Below are 24,326 nucleotides of genomic sequence, written 5' to 3' on the forward strand. Positions count from 1 at the left end.
TACCTTCCCTCAAGAAGATAATCTCACAGAAACTGACCTGGGTTCTGATTAACTTTGCCACTATGGCTAAGGAAATCTGTTCTTTAGTAAATAGCCTGAGACTCTCAAAAGTTAAGTTAAAGTTACTGGGGACAGCAGCAGACAAGGTTCATACACTCACTGCTGCCCTGCTTTCTCCATCTTTCCTTTAAAGAATAAAGATAATGGGGAGAGAACTGTGAGAATAAATTCAGCATAAGACAGAGATAAACACAGATGCAGAAATTACTTTTATTATGTTAAAAAATTCCTTAATGAGTTAGCAATTATTCATGTGAAGGAGAGTCCAGAAAACAGATTTATGACAGTATTAGCCTTATCCCTGATTGGGGATATATTAATTATACAGAAAACATGATTCCCTAGAGTAGGTTACTGAAAGTCTAAGAGGCTGTGAACTTGGAAGAGCTTCTCCCTGCTTGTCTCGCTGCTCCAATAAGATCTCATGACTCAGTTATAAGGACAGACATATTTTCTTCTTTTGAATTTAAAACTTTACAACAGTTCTGATGCTGTAAGAGAAAGAAACAATAAACAGGTTTGAACGTTACCTTTTCTTTCAAGAACATTAAAATTATAGATATATTTTTAAAATTTCACCTGAGGATACGTTTATTGATTTGAGAGAGAGAGGAAGGGGGAGAGAGAAAAAGAGAGAAACATCAGTGTGAGAAACACCAATTGGTTGCTTCCTGTACATGCTCCAACCGGGGATGGAACCCACAACCTAGATTTGTGCCCTGACCAGGGATCAAACCTGCAACCTTTTTTGGTGTACAGGGATGACACTTCAACTAACTGAGCTACCTGGCCAGGGCAAAATTGTATTTTTTTTTTTTTTTTTTACCCTTCTTCCATACACCTCAAATCATTACTACATTCCATCATATATAATTAAAAAGGAAGCTTACCTCTTTCCTGCATGCAACAGTTCAAAGGCTTTATTAATTTGGTCAAAAGACAGATTGTGAGTCACAAATTCATCGACTTTTATCTTTTTGGACATATATTCAGACACCAACTTTGGGATGCTTTCTACACTCTTCCATCCTAAAAGAAATCATAACATCTATTCATTAATTTTTTTCAACAAGTCTCTACAGTATGCTTATTACTTTGTGGATTAAACAAGGATCTTTAAGAGAATAAATTTTTTTCATTACAGAGAAATGAAAAACTTCAAAGTTAGCATAGAGATGAGACACAATTTAATGCACATCATTAGTTAAGAAAAAAGTAAATGTCTTTTTAGTGTTTTCCTTTTTCTGTATTGATTTATTAAAATCTCATTAATTCTCAATTGAGACTTTTAGACTACCCAGGGTATAACTGTATAAGTGTTAGAACAAGCTGAGCAAAGATTTATATAATAATGAAATTCAAGGAAGAAAAATATTGATGTGATATGTGACTATTTCTGTTTTTAAATTCAACAATGGATAGGGATAGTATCTCAGAATAGAAAACTGCGAAACTGAAACCAAAGTAGAATAACAGATGCTTGAATTTTTCACTTGTTACTAAAAGAAACAATAAGTCAACGAAGCAACCTTCCTACCTTTTAAAGCAGGGAAGCTTTAGGCTGTATTTCAAACCTCTTTTAAGCTCTTCCCAAATCTCCCTCCTTATACCTCTACCAATTATTTTTTTCCCTACAAATTAGGGCTTTTTCTTTCTCCATTAAAACTCCTGTTAACTGAGACAAGTACAACACTAGACCAAAATTCCTTTTTTCATCTGTGGGTCATATTCTAGCAACACCCTCAGGGCCCCAGTGCTCCAGCTCATTTCCCAAACAGCCAAACAGCACTGTGTTAGGATGGGGCTTCACTTAGAGGTTCTGACCATCCCCCCAGCTCAGTCACCAGGCTTAGAAGCCTTTTCAAATCCAGCTATGGATCCTGAGACGATGCCTCTGAGTTGCACATGTGGCTTTAAAAGTCTGTTCTAAGATACTGAAGTTCAGTGGGGATTTGGAAAGGAGGGTTTAGTCAGCTTGACATTTCTACAGCAAATCCTATAATATAAAGACGGGAAAGTGGCCAAACTCTTCATTTTAGCATACAATCATAATCTTTTCTTCTGACTTCCAAAAAACCTGGCATAATATAAGGTAGGGGACATTAACAGATACTTGTTAAACACAGATCATTCAAAACTCAGGCTATGTGATCTTCTTCCTGAGAGAACAGTGAAAATGTATTTTTAAAAACCTATCAAAACTTAGGCAACCCCAAACAAGTATGTACTTTTTAGGATCACACAAAGGAAAAATAATCAGTCTGACAGCTGTGCAATTTTGTTATAAGGTTTGTCTAATTTAAAATTTTCAGTTTAAGATTTAGTATTGGTTACTGCTTAAGTCTATTCAGACAGAGGTATGAGTATATTCAGTGATCACTGTACTCTCTGGAAAAATGAGTAAAAATATGCCTGTATGCCTGTAATCTCCACAAAATTATACAGTATGGAAGACACTGTAGTTTGCTTACCCTGAAACCAACTTCTGTCTGCCCAACCCCCAATTATAGCCTCACTAACGTAATATTGATTTTTTAAAAGTGTGTGTAAAATGTTGTCTTGAGCTTCAGAAGCTGAGTACCTCCCCAGCCCTAGGGGAAAATACTGACTGAGTGTGAAAGCCTTCTATTAAAATAACTTCGTGTGCAACAACTCAGGATGAGAAAGTAGCCCATGAAAATTATTATTAAAACCAGAAAACTGGCCTGGAATTAAAACACTGCCAATGGAAATAAGAGAGAAAATGTACTCAACCCATCCAACACACTACCTCCAAAGGCTGTGCCTTTCCATGTGCGGCCTGTCACCAGCTGGAATGGACGAGTGGCGATTTCTTCACCTGACCCAGCGACCCCAACCACCACGCTGACACCCCAACCCTTGTGGCAGGCTTCCAGCGCTGCTCTCTGCAGGCAGAGATAGGACCAAACAGAGGTCAGTGCTTTTTGCTGAGAACATCTGCTTCCCCAGAAACTTCTGCAGAGAGAGGGTAGTTTCATAATGCTTTCTAAAAAAAAAAAGTCACAATTATCAAATGGAACATTTAGTATATTTAATTTTATTAAACAACTTTAACAAATCTTTAAAAATTCACTTACTTGGCTAAATAGTAACACAAATTGAAAGAACTTAAAGCTTTTACTTTTTGCCCATTTTTAAAAGTAAATAGTAACTTAAAATTCTAAAGACTTTAATAAAAGAAGCAGGCAGAAAAGTAATACTAATACTTTTGCTGAATGTCTACTTTGTGTCAAGTAGGTGCTGTTACTATCTGTGTTTTACACTCAAGGGAACTTAGATTTAGAGAAGTCAAGTCATTGCTCAAGATCACTGATTCAGTACATGGATGTTTATTTAATTTCAAAGCTCATGCTCTTTGTAATGGCATCATTTTGCCTTTTTATTTAAGCAGACATCCTCTAAGATTTGGCATGCACTGAAAGGCAAAGGAACAGTTTTCTTCATCTTTCCCTGAGCCATTTTTGTGTCATTTCCCATCTGTAGTTCAAGTCATGATTTTTCTTTTCTTCTATTAGAATAATTCTTATCAAGAGACTTTTCCTTTCCAAAAAAAAAAACCAATTTTAATCTTAAGAAAATTGCATTTAAAAAAGTTATACAGAGAGAGAGAGAGAGAGAGAGAGAGGGGAATGAAGCCAACCATACTTACCATGACCTTCACATTACCAATACACTCAAAAGAATAGTCTACTCCCCCATCAGTCATCTCAATGATCACTTCCTGGATCGGTTTGCTGAAGTCCTGGGGACTGATACAGTCAGAAGCTCCAAACTCCTTGGCCCTTGCGAACTTATCTTTATTGATGTCCACACCAATGATCCGGGACGCGCCAGCCACCTTACAGCCCATGATAACTGCCAATCCAACTCCTCCTAGGCCGAAGACTGCACAAGTAGAGCCAGGTTCCACCTATTAGAAGACAGTCTATGAGGTACTCCTTCCATAAGAGTCAAGAAAATCACTAATTTACTTTATTATTATTATTTTTTAGTTTGTTTATTGACTGATTGATTGAGAGAGGAGAATGGAGAGAAAAAGAGGGAGAAACATTGATGCGCGAGAGAAACATTGGTTGGTTGACTGGTTGCCTCTTGAAGGAGACCTGGCCCACCCCCAGGCATGTGTCCTGACAGGGAATCAAACTGGTGACTATTCGATTTGCGGAAGGACACCCAACCCACTGAGCCACACCAGTCAGGGCCAATCACTCATTTTCTTATAGATTGGGATAATTTCATTATTCCAGAAAAGTTTTGCTGTGTCAACTTAGAAGGCAAAGCTAAAAAGCCAGGCCAACGCTCACCTTGGCAGTGTTCACAGCAGCTCCGTAACCAGTGGAAACGCCACAACCCAGGAGGCAGACTTTATCCAAAGGTGCTAACGGATCAATTTTAGCAACAGAGATATCAGCCACAACTGTGTATTCAGAGAATGTGCTGGTTCCCATGTAATGTAAAATTGTCTTTCCTTTGCAAGTAAATCTGCTAGTGCCATCTGGCATTAATCCTTTTCCTTGAGTGACTCTAAAGAAAATACAAAAGGAAAAAGGCAGGGTACAATTAGGTTTCCTAAAACCCATAAGAAAAAGAAATTAGTTTAAAAAAGAATGACTAATAAACAGAAGAGTGTGCTAAGACCAGAAGTCAAATTTCTAATATATGTATTAATAATTTAGCATCTTTCAGCAATGCCTTATTAGGGAAACTTGTAAGAGATTTATAACCTTATGTATCTTTTCCAACATTCTTCTGGATTTTATTCTCAGAGTATTAAAATAATTTTTATCAGGTACAACTTATGGATCAGACGAAATTGTTTTAAAATTCCATCACAGGACTCTCTAAGCAACTGTAACTTCACAATGCACAAAGCCAAATCCAGCATCCACACAAGCAGAGACCACATGCAATGATCAATTCAGCTGAGAAAAACAGACGGACAAACTGGCTAACTCAGATCTTTCAGGAGGCCTTTTTCAAAAGTATAACAGTCCTCAAGGATTCAAGTTGTTTTTTCTTTTCACTTAATTTTTGCCTGTGTAGTTGGTCACAGCAGTGAAGATAGGGGTGGGAGAACAAAATCACAAAGGGAACCAATATGATTTATGGTAACAAAAATTATTTTTGATATCCTATACATATAGGTGATATAACGTCTTGCTTAGGAAAATGAGCCCTAAAGTCAGACACACTTGGATTCAAATCCTGTGTGATCTTGGGCAAGTTAATGAACTTTTGTGCCTCAGTTTCCTCACTAGAAAATGCAGAGATTGCTAAAAAAATCAAATGAGATGTTCTATAAAGCACTAACATTGTGCCTGGCACACACTGCTTAATAAATGTTTGTTATTTTTAATAAAAATAAACAATTTGATGTAACACTTACAAATCCTTTGGTGTATTAATACACAGATGAAGAGAAATATATGTCCTTTGAGAGAAAAACAAAAATATGACCAGAAACACAGAGCAAATACGTGACAAAGGTCTACCATAAATAACTGTTATATCTTTATATAACAACTTGTTTGTTTAGCCCTCTTAATGAGGAATCACTTCTTCCCAGAGGAGTTCACAAAGGTAACGTAGGATACATTTTAAGCTGTGAAAGGACTTGTCCTAAAAGGTTACAGACAGCTATAGAAAGCCCATTACCATTATTATATTTGATGTGCCGCAAAATTCTTCAGGCTATTTGAAATTCCCTTTGAAAACTGCTAATTTTTGATGTTATTCTAGCTTGGCCAAAAGTAACTGGATTTATGTTATAAAACAAATGGATCTTGTTTTCCAAAAATATAAACTAATTTTGTCAATGGCATTAGAAAAAAAAATGCAAGAACAAATGGATCTCTCATGCACTGCTGGTAAGAATGTAACCTATGACTCAGTATTCCAATCCTAATGGTACTTGAATGGAATATGATAGAGCAACCAGGATACCTCTCCCAGACATCGTGAATGAAAGAAACCAGACACACGACAGCGGAAGTCACAACAGTGGTGGCCTTTGAGGGAAGCGGGTGTTTACTTGGAAGGGAAATGAAGAACTTTGCGGGGTGCTGGAAGGACTCTAATTTTTTTTTTAAATCCTCACCTAAAGACATTTTCTTTTTCACTGCTTTTAGAGAAAGAAGGGAGAGAGGAAGGGAGAGAAACATCAATTGGTTGCTTTCTGTATGCACCCAAACAGGGGATTAGACCTGCAACACAGGTTATGTGCCCTGAGTGGGAGTTGAACCCTCCACCCTAGGGTGATGGGATGATGCTCCAACCAACTGAGCCACACCGGCCAGGGCAAGGCTCTCTGACTTGATCTGGGTGATGGTTATAACCATCAGGTATGTATACTTTAAGTACTTTATTATGTTTGTTTTACCTCAATTCAAAAAAAAAACAAGAAAGGAAACGTACACAAGAAAATCGTAAACTGCCTTAAAGAAGTAGTTAAGAGCTGTTTTACCTTACTACAATAAAGTAACTACCTTTTCCGTGTTAAGGTTATATTATCTCTTGCAGTTTTCCTCCTATTGTAGTCTTCCCAGTTATCTTCTAAGTTTTATTACTTCGATTTCAGGAACAATAAAATGGACATGAAAATAATTTCATTTAATTTCATAAGCATGTCTGTCCTTATTACACACGTTGGTAAGTTTAGCCTAGTGTTATGGAAAGAGAATGGGTTCAGAAAATTCAGTTTTCTCTCTTAATAGCTGATGATACTTGGCAAACCACTTAATTACTAAGTCTTAACTTTCTCACCTATGAAAATTGGGATATAAATGATGATACTGAAGTTATAAAGATGAAATGAAGTAATTCATGGAGAATGTGCTGTATAAACTGCCACACACTTATTATCATCATTATTAAGATGACCTCTTGTTTTAAGAATAAAATAAAAAGATACAAACCTTATCTTCTGGCAAAGGTTTGTTTTAGGATTCAAACAAAACTTGCATTCTCCACACTGAGGGATGTACAGTGGGATGACAGTGTCACCTGGAAAACAAATGCAAGGACGTTGTCCTGATAGGTGGCCTCTATGTCTAGAGGAACATATCAGCCCCTGAAAATTCCCATTCCTGCCAACACATTCAGCTTTGGAAAGTTAACAACTTCAAGACTTAGAACTTCACCTACCTAACATTATTCAGACTCTGTCTGACTCCGCAAAAAATACAAGTTTCAGAATTTTTATTAAAGGAGACTTTTAAAACAGTATCTGGAGAACAAGGAGTCATGTGCCCCAAAATACTGACTCAGTGATGCATTTTTAAAATTCTTGCTTAATTGGGCAAAATTGGCTTTGGAAGTGTTTTTAACTGTTTCCGATGAACAGCAGTCTGCAAATCAGAGAAAAAAACTCCATCAAACACGGTGTGGGCAAAGTAGGTTTACAGTTGTGAGTATGCGAAACAGAGTTGATATTCTTGTATTATTATTTGTGAATATTCAAAGTTTATTCTTGTATTATTTTTTATTATCGTATTATTTTCCACACAAACAACTGTAAACTTACTTTTGCCTTCTCCATATTTGTGCTTCCTGGGTGAGAAATAAAATCATTCTTGACAATTTTCTTTGGTGATAACTTGTTCATAAACAAACAATATGTAGTTTACCAGAAATGTTAGTTTCCTATGGAAATAAGCCAAAATTGTAAAATAAGTGGTTCAAAATCCCCCTTACCTGCCTTCAGCTTAGTAACTCCTTCGCCAACACTTTCCACAATCCCAGCACCTTCGTGTCCCAAGATCACTGGAAAACTCCCTTCAGGATCAGCCCCACTCAGGGTATAGGCATCAGTGTGACAAACTGCAGTGGCAATAATCTAGCAGGATATTCAAATAAAGAGCGTTTTAGTGCGTGCGTACATGTAATTCAGTGAGGCAGATCAAAGGAAAGGCACTTTTACTTTACTACCCTATTTCATTGATTCTGAGATACATTTCTTTCATATTCTAACTTCTCTAAAACCAGTATGTGCTTATAAATAGATGGCATCTTAACAACTGGAATTGGTAGCTTTTTTTAGTAGTACATAGATGCACCACTGTATTTATATGCAATGAAAGATGGTACAACTGTTCTCCTTTTCAGTGCATTGTAGCAAGACAAAGTAAATAAGGTGACCGTATGGGCACTTGTGCCTTCAGGTGTGAAGAGGAACAGCACCTGTGTACAAAGCCATCTCGCTGCTGGCCTCGTCATGACTGCTGGGAAATATGATTTCTAAAAAGGTCTGGGCTGTTTCTGAAATATGCCAGCCTGCCTGGTGTGCACCAAAACTCAGAGTTTCTAGTGGAACCAAGTCCCTTTTAGCTGCCACACACAAAATCTGCTTACATAAGCTCTTTATGCCTGTGTCTCTCACTTTCAAGTATCTATTACTTTTCCAAACCACAGAAATGAAAAGTCTTAGAGCATATTTATACTTCTCTGCTTCTCACCTACATACTTACTTACAATGTAACATTCTTTGCTATTTGAAGACAGCTGAACTCAGTGTGCCCCATACAGTATATTCAAGGCAAAACATTTTCTTTTTCAGTGGCAAAATTACAATAAGGTTAAGTTTTGAATTTAACTATTACAAGATTTCAGATTCCTGGCTCTGGGCCGAAAAGGACCTTAAAAAGTTATTTGGCTCTGTGCTTCTTGACCTAATATATGTGATCCCTGGGAGGGTGAGTCCGTTTGTGTATATGTGCTATGAGTTCTAGAATGCTAGTTTTATTCAATGGTCACTAATTTAAACCATTAATTTTAAATGAAAATACAGAATAGAAAGTTAAAGACATCCAGCTAGTTGCCTTGTGCAATATGCCTCTCTCCTTTGCCACGGTAGAAATTAAGAAGCACTGGAGTGATGAATGCATCCACTGAACTTGGGCCCTGTCTGCAATGATCAGTATTTCAAGCTCACTAATCAAGCTGACTTCACTTGACTGTTATTCTAGTCTATCAGGAGCCTCTTCCCAAATCTTATTTGAAGTCTCCTCTAACAAAACTGAAGACAACTTCTTTTGTTTCTAATGTGTCACCATACATTTTTAAGTTACGGGATCAGGAGGAAGGGGAACATCTTATAGAGTCACCCTAAACCCAGGTCACATGAGTAAACTGCCATAATCCAGTGACCCCTGGGGAAGGCTGCTCAGCTCAACATCAAAGCTAAAAGATGGAGGGGAATGCTGCAAAGGTGAGAGGGCTAAAATAAGGGGAGGACGTTGTGCTTCTAAGGTTTGATTACTTTCAATACCTTGTTCTTGACACTCTCCTTTGGATTTATCCTCTGCAAAACTTAAGAGTATTCATCTATTGAGAGACCTAATTTTAAGTCTTCTTTTCCAGTGCCTTAGATGTAACATTACCTTAATTCGAACTTCATGAGCCTTTGGGGGTGCCACCTCTACCTCCTCTATGGAGAGAGGCTTTCCAGCCTCCCAGGCAACTGCAGCCTTGCACCTGATCACCTGAAATGGGAGGGACGGAAAGCAAGTTGTTTATCCACCTGAATAATGAACTGCTTATTTGTTAATTTACATACTGATGAATGCTGATCTTAGCAAGTATATCACAGATTCACAGAGACACATGTACTTCTGAGTGATATAGAGAATTGTTTTGCATGTTTCATATAAATAATATTCATTAAAATATTTAATTTAGATGACCACATGGTCAGATATAAAAATGCCTCTTTGGGTTGAGAAGTTTTATTCATCTAATATTTAATAACCCTCTACAATGCATAAGCAGGTACAGGTTAAGAATACAGGTTCCAAGAGAATTTGATTCAGTAGGTCTGGCACGGAGCCCAGGGAATCTGTATGCTTAACATGTGCCCTACAAAAGTCTTTTGCTCAGGCTGGTGTAGGGAACATTGGTGTACTGTAGTACAAAACAGTAGGATGGGAAGGCGTGTAAGGAGTATCTGAATGGGGGAACTTTTAAAAACTATACCTATGCTTTTAACTGTGGCTAGTGAGCACTTGAAAAATGGCCAGTCTGAACTGAGTTAAGCTGCAAGTGTAAAATACACTCAAATTTTGAAGATTTAGTACAAAAAGGTAAGAACATTTCAATACTATTTAAAAAATATCAATTACATGTTGAGATAGTATTTTGAATATATTGGATTAAATTTTAATCCAATGTTAATTCCATTTTAATATGGCTAATAGAAAAGTTAAAATTACATATGTGAATTGTATTATATTTCTATAGTATAGTGTTGCCTTGGAGATTCTAGTCAGTACACTCCCTTCATTACAAGAGTATCAAGTGCAACTGACGAAGGTTTTAATCAGTTTACATAATCGTTATGAAACAAGTTGACAGAATAAAGGTTGAAAACCACTGGGTTTATGGGAAACTGGAAAGTCAATAATTACAAAAAGTGTGACTTAAAGGGAGAGGCACAAAGTCCTACAGAATGCAGGAAGTGGAGAAAGAGTGAAACTTTGGTTGGTGAGTCTGAGAAAGCATCACTTTTTTAACTGGTATAACGAAGAAGGAAGAGTTATAAATCATGCTAAAACACCTACATACAAGGTGATTGTGAACAGTGAATGACAATGAATAAGAAGCCCCTAATACAGTCTTTGGCACAGGGCAGCTTTGCAAAAATAAGTTAGTAGTTATTAGTAGCAGTAAAACAAAGAGTGGAGGGAGAGTTGAACTATATATATAGAGCAGTGATTTTCAAACTTCTTCGTCTCATGGTTCACAGAAACTGATTACTAAAATCCTGCAACACCAAAAAATATATATATTTGGCCAATCTGTCAAAAATAGGTATATTTAAAAAAATGGATTTGAGAGAAGAAAAAGGGGAAGGGGGCAGAGAGAGACATCAATTTGTTGTTCCACTTATGTATGCATTCATTGTTTGATTGTTGTATGTGCCCTGACTGGGGATCAAACCCACAACCTTGGCATATTGGGTGGATGCTCTAACCAACTGAGCTGCCTGGCCAGAGCAAAAATAGGTATAATTTTGATTCACGCACATCAGGTGGCTATTGTATTAGCTGTCATCACTTTTTTGTTTTGTTTTTTAAAAAGATTTTATTTATTTATTTTTAGAGAGGTGGTGGGGAGAAAGAGAGGGAGAGAAACACTGGTGTGTGGTTGCCTCTCGCACACCCCCAACTGGGGACCTGGCCTGCAATCCAGGCATGTGCCCAGATTGGGACTCACACCAGCGACCTTCTGGTTCACAGGTGAGAACTCAATCTTTTGAGCCACACCAGCCAGGGCTGTTTTGTTTTTTTAACTTAAGGAAAAAGGGGTCAGTGCCCCTAACTAAATAGTCAGGTATTGCATGTTTTGAAAAGTCTTGCAGCATATCAGTGATATAGAGAGACCAATGGCTTGTGTAAACTGGTGAGGCCAGAAATTTTGCTTTTAAAATGAAAATGTAGATATTAAATCTTATGGTACAAAAATTTCAGACACTGCATTGGACTCCCTTCTCACCTCAAAGTACCATAAATTGCAAAAGTCAAATTTAGAATACTAACAATAAGATCATGTACACTAAAGGTCTGAAGTAACAAGAATAAATAGTTCATCCATAATATAAGTTTTACTCCCCCCAACTTTTAAAGAGTATTTGAAAGGAGTTTAAACTCTTATTTTCAATGACAATTCTAACCAAAACAAAACCCCACTCTAAATCACAGGCAATTACCCTACTTCAACACTTGAACTATAACAGGAATTATAATCTTTCACTTTCTCGGCGTAAAGACACTTGGTAATAAGGAAAACAAGTGCCAATCTGTCAAGTCTAAAAGACCTCTGGAGTTTATCATTTCTTCCCAACTCCAACATTTAAGGTCATAAATGTTTCTAGAAAATTTCTAAAGTCTGCAAAGCAACTTTAGACTGATCATTCACGTTAATTGTATATTCCTACCTTTATTATCTAATGTGCTTCAGGAACTGGGATAGTCTGTTGCACTAGGACAGATCTGGATTGGAATCCTGGCTCACTTATTAGTGTGACCACTAAGCACTACCAACCTCTAAGCTTCAGTTTTTGGTCTGTAAACCGGGAATAATACCTGTGCAGATTAAAGGAGGATGAAAAGCTCCGGTGCCTAAATATTCAAAGGTGTCCAGGAGTCTTCCTAAAATACATTCCTCGGTGGTATAATAGTGGCTCAATTGTGAATTACTATCATGAAACACAAGCAACCTAGAGGTTAGGAGCACAGGTTCTGGTCACAGGTTGGCCATCCGCAAGTATGACCCTGAGTAAGTTACAGGAAGTCCTGGATAGGTTCTCCGACTTTATGCAAAATGAGGGATAAGGAAACCAATTTTACCAGAAGCTAATTTATAAATGAGTTAAGTTCCTACGGCATCACATCAACTTTATGCATGAAATAACCTTGAACAAAAGAACCTGCTGTACTCATTTTCGCATAGGCCAATTCCTGCACCTCCTGAGCCATTTCCACCAGAACAGCACCGACCACCCTGGCCACTCTCCGGATCTCTACACTCCGCTCTGGCCGCCCAGAATCAGCAAAACCCTCCCAAGTACGCAGCCCAAACAAAGCTTCATTTCTACTGAACTGCTGCTCTGAGTCCCCATTTCGGTTGTGGCACCCAGCGGTCTGGTTCACCCCTGTGCTTTCGCTCCCTCCCGTCCTCGGACTTGGGCCCGCTACTCAGCCTGCGATACCTGGTTCGCCATAACCTCCGGTTCGGATTCTCGAGGGGCGGCACCTGTGGGGGGCCGCGTGCCTTACGCAAGGGGCGTGGCGCAGCGCAGCGTGGGTGGAGCATGCGTCTGGTGCGTCCTGTCTCCTCCCGCACAGGGGAGGCGTGGAGGCGGGGTTTGCGAGGGCTTCCGAGGGCTTCCGAGGGCTTGCGAGGGGTGGGCGGTGCTTCGCGATCCTGGTAGCTGGTGGAGTGGGCCCAGTTGGAGTGGTTGTGGCTGAGGCTCTGTAGCGGCGCCTTTATGGCTGTCCTGACTCCTGGCTGCAAACCGTCTGTGTCAGGGAAAGGTTTTCCCTTCTAAATGTAGCCGAGGCAGCGTAGCTAAGATTTACAAACGAGAGACGTGGAAGGTGAGGAGCAGGCATTTCGCCGGGAGCACGTAAGATACTGGGAGGATTACGTAGTCTTCTTGCTCCCACAGACTGTTCGTGCTACGTCTTGAGGATGCAAGGTGATTAAGATACAGCCCTTCAGGATACTCCAGCGAGGGGGAAAACAGAGCTGTTAGAATGAGAAAGGGGACACAAGAAAGGGGGACCTATTTGAGAAACTTCCGAGGCCGCTATTCGAGCTGCTCCTGAAAAATGAGGCGGCTTTGGGTGGTCAATAGGACGGGGGAGTGGAGTTCGCAAGGAGGAGTGAGGAGTGAAAAGTCTCAGGAATGTGGGTGCGTTTGATGTGTTTTAAGAGTGGACCAGAGTTCATAGGGAGAATGCAGTGTTGTCAGTTTACTCTTAAACTTTGGTTGTTGAGAATGCAGAATTTTATTAAAATAACTCTGCCAGACACACCACTCTCTTCTCTGCTTCTCAGTCTTTTTCATGGCTTCTCCTCAGTGTGTACTTTGTGTTGGCCATTTCACAATTTGTGTTCAAAGTCCTCTCCTTTATTTCTCCCTCTAGTACACATTATTGTTTTTAACTTCTATTTATATAAAGACAGCTTTCAGAGTATGAATCAGGAAGGTTCCAGGTAAACTCCAGCCCTGGGCATACAACTGCCTATCAGACATCTATCTCCATTAAGCTATTTCACAGTTATATGAAATTCATTTTGCCCAAAACTCATTTTGTCATCTTTCTCCTTTAAGGTACTCATGCTTCTGTCTGTATGTGGTACCACTGTACACCTACTTGCCGCAGCCAGAAACCTGGGAACCACAAGTTCTCCACCTCCCTCAGCCCCTGCATTCAGTCTGTCACCAAACTCTAAATGCCTCTCATATCTTGTGCCGCCTCTTTCCCCAGAGCTGCTGCCTTAGTTCAGGCACTCATATTTCTTACAGAGTTTTTGAAAAGCCTTCCATTTGATTTTATTGTTGCCAGGCCCCTGAAACTAATGCACTTATAAACTAATGTCCCCTTAATTATCGTGCTAAAACATACATCAATCCATGCCATTTCCATTCACCTTTAATTATTTTTTTTTCAACAATAGCTTCTTTTATTTATTTAAACCTTTAATTATTTTTGAATGATGTGGGTAATAAGTCCTCAAGGGCTAGGAGAGGAATAAGATCCAAACTCTGTAGCTGGGTCAACCAGGCCCTGCACAACCTGGTTCCTGCTTTTTACTTCATATTTCTTCTTAGTCTATCATACAAGTAATGCTTCAAACTTATGGATTATTTGCAGTTCCTTAAAAGAACTGTTCTCTTTCTTAATTCCAGGCCTTTGCATATGATAGAACTAATTGGAATGCAGCAAGCATTTTTCTAGTGGGGTAAAAAAAGCTTTTTAGCAGGGTTAATTTTCTTTTCCCTATTGCAGATATAATGTCTACGTTCTAGAAAGAAACACTTGCATATTGTGGCTTACGGTAATAATACAAAGGACTTTTAATTTCTGATCTGGCATGTTAGGAATTTGAAAATTGTCCCTCCATTCTAATGAATAAAAAGATGAGCAAACTGAGAAGTCAGAAACTCTCCTTAAATCTGTCAGAGAAGTGAGATAGGGCAAACTGCTGGCCCAGAATTGGAGAGACAGCTGGACATGGAGAATCACAACTTACTGGAGGAGAAATCACCACTGGGGGAACCAGTATTAGGGTTGGAAAACGTGAAATGTAATTGATGAATTGCTGAAGGCTTAGTGTGGATAAGTCTGAGTTAAAAATCCTGGAGGGACCTACTCATGAGCTTTGCGGAGGGGGATGGCAGGTGGGAGGGGAAGCGTCATACTTTTGTGGCTTTACCTCTAAGAGCTCCACCAGGTTTTCATAGTAAAAATTAGAGAAGAATCCCCTTTTGCTTTTTGCAGGGGAAGGGGAAAGTGTTTTGAAATATGCCGCAGCAGTCTGTTCTTGTTAACAAGGCCTGGTCTCAAGAGAGGCTATTTTACCAGAGCCTAAGTTACTGAGGTGTTGCTAGAGTTTAACTGACATCAAAGAAGGGAAATACTCAACTTCAGTGCCCTTTAGAAATCCTGTACCATCTGAGGAAGTGGAAAAAAAAGAAAGAAAAGAAATTGTGATGTTCACAACCCGGGGAGCACAGAATCACTAAAAGCCTGAGATCTAATCAAAGGACTAAAGAAAGCTTCCCCTTCTCCCACACTTAACGTACATTACTAAAGGCCTATTAACTACCTTTTTACCCAGTAAGTATATCCTATCTACCTGTCAACAAAAAATTGCAAGGCATAATAAAAGGCAAAAACACAGTTTGAAGAGACAAAGTAAGCATTAGAACCAGACTGATATAGCAGGGATGTTGGCATTATTCAAAATTTAGCTGTGGCTGGTGTGGCTCAGTTGGTTGGAGTGGGTCATCCTGTACATCAAAAGGTTTAAGGTTCGATTCTGTCAGGGCACATACCTAGTTTGCAGATTTCATCCCTGCTTGGGGCACATATGGGAGACAACCAATCAAAGTTTCTCTTGCATATCAATGTCTGTCTGTCTCTCATCCTCTTTCTCTAAAGTCAGTAAACATTTTTTTTTTTTAATTTGAGAATTTGAAAACTACAATTAATATGCTAAGAAATCCAAAGGAAAAAATAGACTACATGGAAGAACAGATGGATAATGTGAGCAGACACATGGAAATTCTAAGAAACAAAAAGGAATGCTATAGATTAAAATCACTGTAATGGGTGTAAATATGATGTAATGCAGAATTGTGCAATTGTGCACCTGAAACATGTATAAGTTTGTTAACCAGTGACATCAAAATAAATTCAGTAAAAAAAAAAACTATGAATTTCCAGTTATAACATGTCATGGGGATGTACTGTAAACCATAGGGAACAAAGACAGTTATAACACAGGAAACAATTTTTAACATATTTCCCATTGAGTTAGATTTTTCAGCTGTTTTAGACTAAATAGGCATGCTGATTTCAAAACTGCAGTTAGTTTTCTTCTATCACATCAAGTTTTTTCTGTACAGCTTATCTTAATGCAACCACTCTAGGCTGGATTGAGCCTGGATCGAGGGAAGCACTAGTGCTCTCCTATTAGCTGAGAGCAAACCTCCCTTGAGTGGGGAGGGGCGGGTGATGGCCTTGGAGACCAGTGACAAGTTCATTCTTGTCTACGCTATTCAGTTACACATGAGACAGTGTGGTGAGAGGTTGTGTGCTGCTCTATATAGTGAATCGTATTCCCAAGTGTAGTTCGAGTTCTTGTCTGTATACAAGGAGTTAGCAGAATTTGTTTTTATTTACATACATACTTATTTCCTTTCCTTCAGATCATGTCTGCCTCTGCTATTTCTTGTCATAAGTGCCTAAACAACTCTGATTCATTGTGTTATATGTGTGGCAGTTTCACCATTTCCAAAGGACAAACACCAGTGCATTTGTCAGGCTAGTCTATTTTGCATATTTTAAAGTAAAACTTGGTGATCAAGATAAGTGTTGGGCCCCTCACAAGGTGTGCAAGCAATGTGTAGAGAGTTTACAGATGTGGATAAAAGGAACACATGATAAATTGCCATTTGGTATACTTATGGTTTGGCGAGAGCCCAGAGATCATTCAAGTGACTGTTACTTTTGTAAATGAAAACATCAGGATGTAACAAGAAAAGTAAATGTAAAATAGAGTATCCTAGTCTACCATCAGCTATACACCCAGTGCCTCATTCAGCTGATATCCTAGTGCCAGTTTTCATTGAACTACCCTCTTTCAAAAAACAGGAGTCTGGTGAAGAACTAAGTGACAGCAATGATGAAGATTTTGAAATCGAAGATGACTCAGTTCATAAGGGATTTGATCAGCATGAGTTGAATGATTTGGCACGAGATTTGGGACTATCCAAAAAGGCTTCAGAACTCCTAGCGTCAAGACTGCATGAAAAAAACTTGCCTGAAAAAGGAGCAAAAGCATCCTACTTTTGATCAAGAGAAAGTGCATTTCTGCAGTATTTTTGAAGTGTAAGTGGCTTTGTGTATTGCCATAACATACATGGTTTAATGGAGGAACTGGGAATTCCAGTCTATAATGCAACTGAATGGCGACTGTTCATTGATAGCTCAAAGCGGAGCTTGAAGTGTGTCTTCCACCACAACCGCAATTTATTTGGTGTAGTCCCAATTGGCCATTCAGTTTGTTTTCGTGAAGCATATGAAGACATAAAGAGAGTCATTGATCTGTTGCAATACCACAAGCACAATTGGATCATCTGTGTTGACCTTAAAATGGTCTGCTTCCTTCTTGGTCAGCAATGCGGATACACCAAGTATCCCTGTTTTCTGTGTCTGTGGGACAGCAGAGCTTGTGAGAAGCATTAGGTGGAGTTGAATTGGCCTCCAAGATCTAACCTCAAACCTGGCGATCCGAACATTCTCCATGAGCCACTTATTGACAGAAAGAACATTATATTCCTGCCTCTGCGCATAAAACTGGGTCTCATGAAGCAATTTGTTAAAGCTTTGTCAACTGAAGGAGACTGTTTCAAGAATCTCATTTTGGCATTTCCCAGCCTATCATTTGAAAAGATAAAATACCTTAATATGTATGTTTGGTAGCAGAACTTTAGTACTTGTACACAATTTGACTTACAGTAACAATATATAACCTCTATATGAATAAAATAACTCTAAATAAACAGTATATTCAGGTATTTTTTTATTTATTTTCCTTTGTATGTACATTTTGTATGATTTTTGGGACAAAGGGAGGGTATCCTGTACCTTAAAAAATTGACGTGATAGAGAAAAACGGGTCATTTTTGGATTCAGATGCCAAAAGTTAGTAAAAAACAAGTGTCAGATCTACCTCAATGAAAATTGTATTTCCCTGTGTTATATGTCAACTATAATGGAAAATAAAATTAAAAACAAGATGAATGATGTCTTTATGCTAAAATAAATGAATAAATAAATAAAATAAAATCACTGTAATGGAAATGAACAATGCCTTTGATGGTCTCATTAGTAGACTATACACAGCTGTGGAAAGAATCTACGAACTTGGGGATATGTTAATTGAAACTTCCTAAACTGAAAAGCACAGAGAAAAAAGACTGAAATAAAAGGAAGGAGTAATAAAGAACTGTGGGATAACTATAAAAAGTATAAGATACATACAATGGGACTACCAGAAAAAGAAAGTAAGGAACAGAAGCAATATTTGGGAAAATAATGACTGAGGCTTTTCTCAAATTAATATCAGATAGCAAACCACAGATCCAAGAAGCTCACAGAACATTAAGGAGATTAAGTGCCCAAAAAACAAAACAAAATGCCTACATCTAGGCATAACATATTCAAACTACAGAACATCAAATATAAAATATTGAAAGAGGTCAGAGGGAGAAACCATCATAACTATTGAGGAGGAAAGATAAGAATTATAATCAGTTATTCCACAGAAACCATCCAGACAAAAGATAGTGGAGTAAAATATTTAAAGTGTTTTGAGAAATAGCCCCTCCAGCCTAGAATTCTGTATCCTGTGACTTTATTCTTCAAAAATGAAGGTGAAATAGACATTCCTAGGCACACAAAATTTGAGGAAATTTGTTGCCAGTTGACATGCCTTATAAGAAACCTTAAAGAAGAACTTCCAGTCAAGATGGAGGCATAGGTAAACATGGCTCACCTCCTTGAACAACCACAACAAAAATTACAACTAGACTAAAAAACAAATATCATTCAGAATCGTCAGAAAATTGAGCTGTATGGAAGTTTGACAGCCAAGGAACTAAAGAAGCCACATTCATCCAGATGGGTAGGAGGGGCAAAGATGCGGAGAGGTGCAGAGAGGCGCAGAGAAGCATGGAAACATGGAATGGGTGGTCCCACACACATGTGTATAAAAATTGGGAGGGATACCTTGGGAGCGAGGAATCCCAGTCCTGCACCAGACCACCCAGCCCAGGGTTTTAGCACCAGGAAGGTAAGTCCCCATAACTTCTGTAAAAAACCAGTGGGGTTTGGGGTGGTGGAAAAAACTGCAGGATTTTCAGGAGTCTCCTCTTAAAGGGCTCACAATGGACTTAGGACTTATGCAGATTCACTTCCTCTGGGCTTCAGCATCAGGGCAATAGCTGGAAGGGTACCAGTGACACAAAGGGAGAAATTGAAGTGACTGACATCAAAGTAAATCGCAGGAGACACTTTCCTCCTGGACAAAATCCCAGAGGTGAGGAAGAGGCATTGTCCCCTCTCCGAACCCTCCTACCCCCACAGAATCACAGAGCTGGTGACTTGAGTTGCCCTGCATAGCTTACTGGTGAACTTTTCTACAATAGGTCACACTACCAAGATGGGGAGTCAAAGAAGCTCTAACTAATACATAGAAACAAGCAAAGGGAGGCTGCCAAAATGGGGAGACAAAGAAATATGGCCCGAACAAGAAACAGAACAAAACTCCAGAAAAAGAAAAACAAAATGTAGAGTTCAAAACACTGGTTGTTAGGATGCTCAAGGAACTCATTAGGTATTCAACAGCATAAAAGAGACCCAGGCAGAAATGAAGGTTACACTAAGTGAAGTAAGGAAAAATTTACAGGGAACCAGCAGTGGTGTGGATAAAGCCAAGAATCAAATCAGTGATTTGGATCATAAGGAAGAAAAAAATATTCCATCAGAACAGCAAGAAGAAAAAATAATTCCCCATGCCCCCCCCCCCCAAAAAAAAACAAGGAGAGGATAAGCAGTCTTTGGGACATCTTCAAAAGTACCAACATTCAAATTATAGGGGTGACAGAAGGAGAAGAGAATAAGCAAGAAATTGGAAATTATTTGAAAAAGTAATAAAAGAAAACTCCTCTAATTTGATGAAGGACATAGACATGCAAGTCCACGAAACACAGAGAGTCCCAAACAAGGTGGATGCAAAGCAGCCCACACCAAGACACATCATAATTAAAATGCCAAAGGTTAAAGATAAGGAGAGCATCTTAAAAGCAGCAGAGAAAAGCAGTTATCTATATGAAGCTCCCATAAAACTATCAGCTGATTTCTCAAAAGAAACTTTGCAGGCTAGAAGAGATTGGCAAGAAATATTCAAGCCCTGACTGGTGTGGCTCAGTGCGTGAACTGAAAAGTCACTGGTTTGATTCCTGGTCAGGGCACATGCCTGGGTTGCAGGCCAAGTCCCTAGTTGGGGGTGCACGAGACACAACCAATTGATGTTTCTCTTACTCATTGATGTTTCTCTCCCTCTCTTCCTCCCTCCCTTCCCCTCTCTCTGAAAATAAGTAAATAAAATCTAAAAAAAAAAAAAAAAGGAGAGAAATATTTATAGTCATGAGAAGCAGGGACCTACAGCCAAGATTGCTCTACCCAGCAAAGATATCATTTAGAATCGAAGGGCAGATAAAGAGCTCCCCAGACAAAAAAAAAAAAAAAAAAACTAAAGGAGTTCACCATCACCAAACCATTATTATATGAAATGTTAAAGGGACTTATTTAAAAGAAAGAAGATCAAAACTATGAACAATACAATGGCAACAAATACATATTTATCAACAACTGAATCTAAAAAACAAACTAAGCAAACAAGAACAGAGACAGAATCATGGATATGGAGAGCATTTTTGGTGGTTGACAAATGGGAGGTGAGTGTAGGGGAAACAGTGAAGAGGTGAGAGGATTAAGAAGTACAAGTAGGTAATCACAGAATAGCCATGGGGATGTAAAGTACAGTATAGGAAATGGAGTAGCCCAAGAACTTATACACATGACCCATGGACATGAACAAGGGTGTGGGGATTACCTGAAGGAATGGGAGGTGCTGGGTGGAGGACAGCAAAAGGGAAAAACTGGGACACCTGTAATAGCACAATCAATAAAGTATAATTAAAAAATTAAGAACATACTACCATTAATTATCATATTACAAAATGAAATACTTAGGTATAAGTCTGCAGAACATCTATATGAGGAAAACTGCAAAACCATGAGGAAAGAAAGCAAACCAGAGCTAAATAAATGGAGACATATTCCAATGTTCATGGATAGGGAGACTCATTATTGTCAAGATGTCAGTTCTCCTCAATTTGGTCTACAGGTTTAACACAATCCCAGCAAGTTGTTTGTGGATATTGACAAAGTGACTCTAAAGTTTATATGGAGAGGCAAAAGATGCAGGATACTGAACTCAGTATCGAAGGAAAAGAGTAGGATTGGAGGACTGACACTATTTGACTTCAAGGCTTTCTGTAAAGCTATAATAATCAGGACAATGTGGTATTGGCAAAAGAATAGACAAATAGATTAATAGAACAGAATAAAGAGCCAGAAGTAGACCCACATAAATATAGTCAATGATCTTTGACAATGTAGCAAAGAAAATACAACAAAGAAAAGATAGTCTTTTCAAAAATAGTTCTGGGACATTTGGACATCCATATGGAAAAACAAACAAACAAGAAAAGAATCTAGACATAGACCTACACTATTTAGAAAAATTAATTCATAATGGGTCATAGACCTGAATATAAAATGCAAAACTATAAAACTCTATAACAGGAGAAAATGTAGATGACCTGAGTGGGGGAAGTAAATTTACAGTTGTTTGTGTGGAAAATAGTACAATAATAAATAGAAAATACAAGAATAAACTCTGTGTTTTGTGTATTCACAACTGTAAACTTACCTTTGCACACCATATATAATACCGAAGACATGATCCATAAAAGAAATAATATGCTGAACTTTATTAAAATGAAAAAGACACATCTGCTCTGTGAAAGACACTGTCAAGAAAGTAGGACAAGCAACAGTCTGGAAGAAAATATTTATAAGGCGTAAGCATATCTGGTAGAGGACTGTTTTCCAAAATATATGAAGGACTCTTAAAATTCAACAATAAGAGCTCTGGCTGGTGTGACTCAATGGATTGAGTGCTGGCCTGTGAATTGAAAAGTCGCTGATTCGATTCGCAGTCAGAGCACAAACTTGGGTTGTGGGCCTGATCTCCAATTGGGGGCATGTGAGAGGAACTGGTCGATGTTTCTTTTGCATGTTTCTCTCCCTCTCTTTCTCATTCCCTTCTTATCCCTCTAAAGGTAAATAGATAAAATCTTTTAAAAAAACCCCAACAATAAGGTAACTAACAACACAATTTAAAAATGGGCAAAAGAAATAAATTCTTAATCAGAGAAGACATATATATCTATATCTATCTATATAAAGTAAGCATATAAAAAGATACTGAACATCATATGTTATCATGAAGTTGGAAATGAAAACAACAATAAGATAACACTGCATGTTTATTAGAATTGCCAGAATCCAAAACATTAACACCATCAAATGCAACAGGAACTCTCATTCATTGTTGGTGGGAATGCAAAATGATGCAGCCACTTTGGAAGACAGTTTGGTAGTTTCTTACAAAACTGAACATTTTCTTACCATACTATCTAGCAATTGTGCTCCTTGGTATTTATCCAAATTAGTTGAAAATTTATGCCCATACAAGTTAATAGCAGCTTTTTTGATAATTGCCAAAACTTACACATATTATTTATAGCAGCTTTACTCATAATTGCCACAACTTGGAAGCAACCAAGATGACCTTCAATAGGAGATGGGGTAAATAAACTGGTTCATTGGGACAAGGTAATATTATTGTGTGCCAAAATAGAATGAGCTATCAAGCTATGAAATGACATTGGGAAATCTTAAATTAGTATGACTAAGTGAAAGAAGCCAATCTGAAAAAGCTATATACTGTATGATTGCAACTCTTTGAAAGGAAAAAATTATGGAGACAGTAAAAAAATCATTTGTTTCCGTGGGTTGGAGGGAAAGAGGGATGAATAGGTGGAACAGAGATTTTTAGGGCCATGAAACTATTCTCTATGTTACCATAATGCTAGATACATGCCATTATACATATTTACCAAACCTATAAAATGTATAACACTAAGAATGAACCTTAACATAAAGTGTGGACTTTGGGTGATAATGATGTGTCATATAGTCCATCAATTGTAGCAAATGTACCATTCTGATGGGGCAGGTTGATAGTGGGGGAGGTTGTATATGTGGTGGGGCAGTGGGTACATGGGAACTCTGTACTTTATGCTCAGTTTTTCTGTGAACCTAACACTGTTCTTAAAAATAAAGTATACTGAAAAAAATCATAGACAGGAGTTACAAGTAGATGTGTAAATCCCATATACTTTCTGTGAGAAGGAAAAATTGATATAAGGTAAAATTAGAGACCCTCAGTCTCATTAGAGAACTTGCTAGTGTGGACCGTATTGGAAATAACCTGACCAGGTAGGAGACACAGATGATTCCCAAATGCAGATTACAAAATGAGCATAACAGTGAAATCCAGAAGTTTTGGAGAACCTCAGCCTCCTGGTTTCATTTGGAAGCAGAGTGCGTTAAATTCTTGACTGACCTTGTCCTGCATTTTAGCCAGCAGAAGAGGGGAAGCAACAAGTGACATGGTTGACTGTGACTTAATTCTAACTCTTATGAAAAGAGTTTAGTTTATTTTAAACTGAAGGGACTTATTAGGTGAAAACGACCTGTCATTTTAGATTTTATAACAGGCAAGTAAGTGTACAGTTGCTATAGTCAAGCAGGTTTCAAAAAAGTTGAAGCATATTCCTTAGAAGCCACAAGAAAGATAAATAGTGAATGAGTTGAAGGGAGGAGTTCATGAAGCTGTTAATGTCTACTACATTTTGAGGGGAACCGCCCCCCCCCCCCCCAGCTGTAGTAGGAGTTGCTTGGGCACAGACTTCATTAGAGAGGTAAAGATAGTCCTTGCTATAGTCCCATGAAGTGGAACAGAAAACTTTCTGCAGTAAAGGAAGCCCCAGATGGGTTGAAGAGGAGGGAGCCAGAAGTGGTTGGTATGAGTTCTATTCAATACTGAGGTTCCAAAGCTACCCATCAAATCCTTTCTCTTCTATACACATGGCATCTAGTTTGCAGCTGCTGATCTGAATTGCATTGTACAGTTTACCCTGTTACTTTTCAAAACAAACACATATTATAGAATTGGGAGTCAGAGACTCCCTCAGTGTGGTTCTATGATCACAAAGAAGTCAATTTTCCTTGTATTTTTTTGTAGGCAATAATATATTG

The 24,326-nt window shown here is 38.4% G+C and overlaps 1 protein-coding gene across 1 annotated transcript; it reads right to left on the reverse strand.

Annotated features, from left to right (window-relative positions):
• Nucleotides 1-246: 246 nt before the first annotated feature.
• Nucleotides 247-12,866, reverse strand: ADH5 (alcohol dehydrogenase 5 (class III), chi polypeptide). Its single transcript, XM_090266329.1, has 9 exons — nt 12,785-12,866; nt 9,459-9,560; nt 7,774-7,915; nt 6,996-7,083; nt 4,386-4,605; nt 3,731-3,991; nt 2,831-2,966; nt 951-1,089; nt 247-551 (listed from the first exon to the last, which is right to left on the reverse strand). Exons 1-9 carry the CDS (start codon nt 12,794-12,796, stop codon nt 527-529), a joined length of 1,125 nt encoding a protein of 374 aa, XP_090122455.1. The 5' UTR covers nt 12,797-12,866; the 3' UTR covers nt 247-526.
• Between the last annotated feature and the right edge of the window lie 11,460 nt (nt 12,867-24,326).

Source organism: Furipterus horrens, unplaced genomic scaffold, assembly GCF_987537825.1.
Source record: "Furipterus horrens unplaced genomic scaffold, mFurHor1.1.pri manual_scaffold_2, whole genome shotgun sequence".
NCBI lineage: Eukaryota > Metazoa > Chordata > Mammalia > Chiroptera > Furipteridae > Furipterus > Furipterus horrens.